At 39.7% G+C, this 7052-nt stretch overlaps 1 protein-coding gene across 2 annotated transcripts; it reads right to left on the bottom strand.

The window, feature by feature from the left end:
- Positions 1 to 3314: 3314 nt before the first annotated feature.
- On the bottom strand, positions 3315 to 5251 carry LOC115735322. 2 transcript variants are annotated; one of them, XM_030666520.2, is made up of 3 exons: positions 5096 to 5251; positions 3686 to 3842; positions 3315 to 3577 (listed from the first exon to the last, which is right to left on the bottom strand). In XM_030666520.2, the coding sequence occupies exons 2-3, from the start codon at positions 3839 to 3841 to the stop codon at positions 3530 to 3532; spliced, it is 204 nt and encodes a 67-aa protein (XP_030522380.1). In that variant the 5' UTR covers position 3842; positions 5096 to 5251; the 3' UTR covers positions 3315 to 3529. The 2 variants fall into 2 exon arrangements, with proteins under 2 accessions (XP_030522380.1, XP_030522381.1); XM_030666521.2 differs by having other exon boundaries at positions 3686 to 3845; positions 5096 to 5231.
- Positions 5252 to 7052: the final 1801 nt, after the last annotated feature.

The raw sequence follows: 7052 nt of genomic DNA on the forward strand, positions 1-7052 counted from the left end.
AACGTCTCGAGATCACATTCGACCGTTGCTTCGGCTTTTGTCCAAGTCGATCCTGGTTTCGACACGAGAAGCGTGCTGGTTTTGCATCAGTGGGCAAATATCAGTCCAGAAGTCCTTCACCCCAATATGCAAAAATGTCATATTACCAATGACCAATACAAGATTTTCGACCACAATCCCAAGTCATTGCACTGCCTTTGGCTGAAAGGAATTCTTAAGATCGACATCAGTATTTCCATGAAGGGATGGGAGAATGAAGACGAGGGCTCTCGCGATTCCGGCAGAACCCTTCCCAATTGTCATATATAGCCGGAAGTCCTTTCTCGGACTCGGCTTTGCTGCATTGAGCGGGCTGGATTTGAATGCTCTAATGAGCCGCGGCGAGTAACGTGAAAGTCAAAAAGTTCTATCACCCAAGTCTAAGGAGAGAACGAAGTTCAACTATGGACTAGCTATTCCATCTGAGAATAAATTAACCATGTGATCGATATTCGGAAAATGATGTTTTCATTGACCCTGCAACATAATCTTCACCAAGCTTGAAAACTGGAAACGAAGAGAAGCAGCCGAGAATTCCAATTAATTAATTGAATATATCCATTCCCAAAGTCAGTCAACAGGGGCCCATCCGCCTAATTTTGAATAAGCAGAGTTTAATGCTAGTCAAGCATTTTACTTTCGTTCGTCAAGCCTGCTCGTTTCTCTTCAGCTTTCGGCAAGGCGGAAAAGTCGTCGCGGGATGGCCACTAGGAGTCAATTTGATTCACTTTGATAGGGAAGTTTCCACTGCACGTGAAAAAATCCTCTCAAGAGAGGCATCATATGATGCACGAGGAACCTGCAAAAGTATCAGCATTTCGTGAGGCAAATTACATATTGGCCCCCAAGTTTTGAGGATCGTTGCAAATTGACCCCCAACGTATGAACTTTTTCCAATTTGCCCCCTGAATTTTAAATATCGTTTGCTCTGCATCCTCTAGCGTCGACTTCGACCAAGTTTTGCTTAGAGTCATATATGATATACATATAAAAGTAGAAGAATATTTCGAAAAATACGTTACGTGTGAGCATGTGGTTAAAGTTCCAAAGAGAATTTGACAGGAGCCAACGCCAAATGCACGTCAATCTATATAGTTTCGAAATATGTTTTTGATCAATCCATGTATATTCCCTTCACATATCTATACGCAATATGACTAGTTTACCTTTCATAACTAGTCATGTACGTACGGTCATGCTATCGGATGATCAGATACATGAGGACAATTTGGCTGGAGTAAACGTTAGGATGCCCAATTGCCACCAATTTCAAAAGGTCAAGCGGCTTTTGTTGAAAATTGAGACGTCATGGGTGAACTTTCCCAGTAGATGGCTAGATGAGATACCAAAGATAAAGTGCAGACAGCATAGCCTCTACATCGACAATGGACACACCCCGCAACTTCCTCAAAAGTGCTGGGACATCTACACCCCCACTTTATCTGTGAACACAATAGCAGAAGCCAGAGAGAACCTAGCGGTGAATCCAACTCAAGAAACTGCGGATATCAAAAGGAATCACAGAAGTTTAGATGGAATTCATCTAGCTTCAAAACGACTTCAGAAACCAAGTGAACACCTTCTTAATTTTCTCATTCCGGCCAAGAATTCGTATTTCAGTTGGTAAATCACGACAGATCAAAGTTGAGCTGACTTGATTGAAAGCGAGTGTGATATCGAGTCACTATCCCCACAATTTACAGAGTCTTCACTCAGCATTCATTTTCCCTTTCCACCATGTAGGTTACATACAGGGTCGTGGAAGCAAAGAGAATAATCCAATAAAAACTTTGCTCCGCCAGGCGAAAAAAAATCCAGCTACGCTGATTAATTGGGCAGAGCTATCCGTAGGCATTACACGGGGAACATCAACATCAACATCAACATCAATATCACTTTTATCCCAAACTAATTGGGGTCGGCAGTCGATGAACCCAAAAATAAATAAAATAAAAGCAAAACCGATTGAGGGAAAAGAAATAATTATAAAAATATATATATAAATAAAAATATATATAAATATATATAGAGAAAAATGACTAAAAAAGACAGTCTGAAACATAGAAATTCTGCCCCTCCACAATGCTAATAGCTTTCTTTCACTCCGTCCTAAGACAAACCGTACGACAATCTATTCTCACTTTCTCACTTCATTAAATCACGTCATGCTCTCTCGGTAACAAACTTTTGTTCTTATCGGAGTATCTAGGGATCTTTAAAAAATATGCCCAAACCATCTCAATCTATGTTCTCTCATGTTTTCTACCACCAGTACTACTCCAACTTTGCGTCGAACATCTTCATTTCTTATCTTATCTATCCTTGTATAACCACACATCCACCTTAATATCCTCATTTCCGCTACTCTCATTTTATGCTCATGTTGCCTCTGTGCCGGCCAACATTCAACTTCGTATAGCATTGTCGGCCTTATTGATATTCTATAAAATTTTCCTTTTAGCCTAAGAGGGATTTTGCAATCACACAAAAACCCCGATGCACTGCGCTATTTCATCCAACCCGCTCCGATTCTATGGCTTAGATCCTCATCAATCTCTCCTCCCTTTTGCAATATTGATCCCGGATATATAAAAGTATCTTTCTTGGGTACCTCCTGTCCGAGCATATTCACGAGTTCTTGATCTCCTCCTCTTGCCGTGTCAAACTCACAATTCATGTTTTTAGTCTTACTTCGACTTAACATAAATCGTTTAGATTCCAACGTACTTCTCCATTACACAAGGAGCATAAATGGCTCAAATCCGTTCATCCGAATCCTAATCTCAAGTACTAATATCTTCTTGATGAAAAAGAAAGTACGCAAGCCAATATCCACGTACTAGTTGGAATATTTCCCTCGTGGTGGAATGAGGATTGTATGATCTAGATCATGTTCTTACTCAGATTGAAGAAAAATGTTTTGAACCCTCAACATTTCACTAAATAACCAAAGCATCGATAGATCCATTTTGACACCATAGGACAGCTAAAGAGAAATATAGTCTATCGATCCAAAAGCCTGAGGGATGCAGCACCGTATATTTGTCCACAATTTCTCTAACACTATGTCAACATAAGGCTACAGGTACCTCCTCTATTGACCTAATGTTCAAATTGTATTTATCACTTCTACAAGGCAAGTTGAAGAATGACCATATGGACAGAACTTTGGATCCACGTTCAACTAGATAAGTAGATCCTCTTGAAGCCAATCCAGAGGTTGACAATCATGTCTTGATGCAACAATCTATCTATGACAGCAAACAAGCAAAGACTGAGAAAAGCTAATATCATTAGCTGGAACAGAGAGTATCGTTTAAAACAAATCAAAAAGAAGACGAGAAGACAATATTGTCAGTCCCATCACTGTGGAAAGGAATGAATCTATGCAAATTATTCCAGGACACAATACTTCAAAACAAAACAACCAGGTTTATTTGTCCCGTCAAACGGCAAACACATATTCCACTTTCAAATAGAAATTGCAGAATCATTCCTTTTTCCCAATCCCATGGGACATGTTATAGATCCCGCGACCCTGAAGAAGCAAAAATAATGAATCTCAATAGCCCATACACGCGAGGAACAGAAAATCTGACATCGTGAATGATGGCCAGTGAGAATGAACTTTGGAAAAGAGACTTACAATCATATACATCGAAGCAGCTGCCAGAGCAAGTGGAATTGTCACAGAGGTAATCTTATCCAAAGGTCCCTTCAGATAAGTATGTCTATGAATGCTCTGATAATATTTCTGCTTCTCAATGAGCTTCTCCCGGGGTCTAAAAGGCGCCTCTGTCATTCTGCTTCAGATACATATGTATATCAAGACCACAAATTACAGCTCAACAACATGAGAAGGGTGGAAAAAAAAGGCACGTTAAGGTCATGCCACATGCAAAAGCTCTACTACCATGCAACCTCCACTTAAAGAGGAGATATTAGAAGGATTGACAAAAATGACGATATCGTTTCATGCTTCTATGACAAAAAGAAGGGAAAGGAGCCCGAACAAGTGTATCAAGACGTCTTGTGTGGGGCGTAAAAATCATTTCCATGTAAAAGTCAGCAAGACAGAACCCGCAACCTCCATCTATGGACTAAAAGTTGCAAAATGATCAGATTATTGCAGAAATCAGATTTTAACGATGCGTTTACACATCCAAATTGACAGCCATAGAACATAAACACGGGGAAGTGTAGATCAGGCATAAAGCAGTTCCCATTTCCATAGCATCATATGACAAGATATCAACTAAAGGAAGAGAGGTCCAGATAGGAATGATCACACAACAAAACATCAAAGCTTTTCACTCTAAGATTCGGATTCACATCTACCATTAAGATTGGGAGTCTTGTCATCTCAAATTAACAGTTTAATCTACAAACCCTAGTACAACTTGCAGAAAACCACCTCTGTACATGGGATTGAGTGACAGCGCGCAAGTGAACATGCTCGTGTGTGGACGAACCCAGAAGCATACCTTCCCAACACCCCTTAATTTCCCTCATCTTCCCAACACCCCTTAATTTCCCTCATTCTTCATTGTTAACCGAATTCATGAAATTTTAGCTTCGACGTAATCAAAAGAACTATCTCTATGAGCTCATAGCATTCCATATTACTATAGCAGAAGCACCCATCTACACAATAGAAGTTCCCGCCCAAGCTCTTATCATTCCAATTCCATAAAAAATTCCCACGTAACTCTCTTCCAGGCATTAAATGAGAATCTCAATCACTGTAAACCCTAAGCGGAAAGGAAACGAAACACGGTCCCGCAAGAAAATCGCAGCGGGGGAGCAAAAATCCACCATGTTCAATGAACCACGTCACTGAACAGAAAACACAAACGATGCAAAGATCCATATCCAATCAACCCAAGAGACCCACAAAAAAAAAAAAAAAAGAAAAACTACCGAGACTACCACATCCGATACCGAAAATCAATGTTGGCGGAACAACCGCATCGACTGAATTACAAGGCCAATCAAGGATCTAAACCATTCGACGTGATAAAACGAATTTTTCCGAAAACCAGGTGACAGTACTCACGTGAAGTTGAGAGGATTCGAGGCTCGAGATGGTCTTGGGTCTTCAGGAAAACGGCAGATGGAGAAGACGAGGGATGTGATTCAGTGGAAGTCAAGCCGGGCGGCATAGGGTAATGGGAGAGAGTGAAGAATCCGAACCCGATTGGGCCCGTACAGCCCTCTCTCGGGTCGAGCTTAGGCCCAGATTATGAAACAGTGAAAAAGTTATCGGCGATTCCGCTTTTATTGTTTCGGCCCAAATCGAATCCATTACTTGAAACGATGCTGCAAATTTCTACGTTTCATTTCTAATTAAACTATTCTATATCTTTTGACCCCCAAAAAAAAAAAGTATTCCATATCTCGAAAATTTTCCTGTGAATATATTTGTGGACGGAATAACATTCATCTGGACCCTCGATTCACTTTTTGATGATGTGCCGAATCACATGAAAATACCTTACGGATCACATGAGAATTAGTTATTTTGTTTGATTATTAATAGGTCGCTTATCATTCACGAGATCACGAATTCAATTCAGTCCATGAATTCGTGTTGCATTACCTTACCATGACATGCTTGTATGGAGGGACTTCCTAAATGCTAGTGTCAAGATCCAGATGCTCAACGAATTGAGAAAGTGGCCCAAATGATCGGGTGAACCTTAAAGTTTCTAAGGGCCTAGGTTTTTTTTAGTACTCTAGAATATTATAGAGTGCTTTTTGTAATCAATTTGACTAGTTGGTGGTGGGGAGATGGGATCGCCATTGTTGGATTAAAAATAAATCTATGGTTGTAATCAGATGAGTTCTTATATAAAAAAAGGTCTCTTCTTCTCATTTATACCATCTAACAAGTAATAAAAATCCAAAACTTCTCTCTACAAGTTATCGCATTCCTTGTGAGCAAGACTGACTTGGGAAAGGGAAGAGTTTCCTAAGAGTTAAATCAACCAATTTGTAACACCGACATCTCGGTTAGGTTATGAAGACTGTTGTACCAAAATGCGAAAGCAAACACAGAACACAAAGATTTACGTGGTTCGATCAAGGTGATCTACGTCCACGAGCAAGACAAAACGAAATTCCACTATGATCAAAGAAAGTATAGATTACAGAAGTCGGTCTTATCGACTAAACAAAATCACACGGCTCACTCGTTTCTCACATAAGGAAAATCTTCAATACCAATCGAAAAGAAACCCTAACCGCAGTATAAAATAGAGCCCAAAAATAGAAACCCTATCGACCCAACTCTCCGTGTCACGAACTAAATTTCAATTTTTCCTCCACTTTTTGGGCCGCACAAAAATATGTTGGGTCGGGTGATAAACCGGACCGGGTACATAAAATTCAAGACATATTTAACAAAGACCGGCTTGCCAATCTTGAACCTTCGAGTCATGGATAGTGTGAGGTGATTGTGGCTCAATTCACACATTTCTTAGCAACTATTAGACCCCTATCGTAACAATTAGCGGGGATTGGTAGCGCCGATTGTCTATCCCAACCTTTCTACTACTAAACAAAGGCATGAACGTTTTGAAATTGCAGCACTTGGTCTCTATTTTGTATCTTCGTCGTGTGGTTACATCTCTATGTCGCATCTAACTATACTTTTAAGCTAGTAAGGGATGTAGATTTGAGACTAGCGTTGTTTTTCATTGCTTTATAAGCTTGCGGCTTTTATTTTTCTTGGTTCGATGCATTTCCTTTTTCGAAACAATCTATCTTTTGGTGCAACAAAATTAAGCTCTTCCAACTTAGGTTTACCCATGCAATGTTTGCTTGGGTAAATTGTTATCGAACAGCTAGTATTTGCTTTTAGAGTCTTTTAACTAAAATCTCATTGTCTTGCGGTAATTAAATAATGGGTTAGGATTTATATTTTGAATGGAACGACTACGTAATCATACTTTAATTTTCCAAATTTAATATTTTCTCATTCGTAGATATTTTTTAAAATTTGTCCTATCGAG

This window comes from Rhodamnia argentea, chromosome 8 (assembly GCF_020921035.1).
Source record: "Rhodamnia argentea isolate NSW1041297 chromosome 8, ASM2092103v1, whole genome shotgun sequence".
In the NCBI taxonomy this organism is placed as follows: domain Eukaryota; kingdom Viridiplantae; phylum Streptophyta; class Magnoliopsida; order Myrtales; family Myrtaceae; genus Rhodamnia; species Rhodamnia argentea.

Excerpts from the sequence above, each read along its gene's own strand:
- LOC115735322 (XM_030666520.2), bottom strand. The coding sequence starts at position 3,841 with ATGACAGAGGCGCCTTTTAGACCCCGGGAGAAGCTCATTGAGAAGCAG. Across the intron at positions 3,578-3,685 it reads CTGCTTCGATGTATATGATT|GGTCGCGGGATCTATAACAT; the intron begins GTAAGTCTCTTT and ends TTGCTTCTTCAG.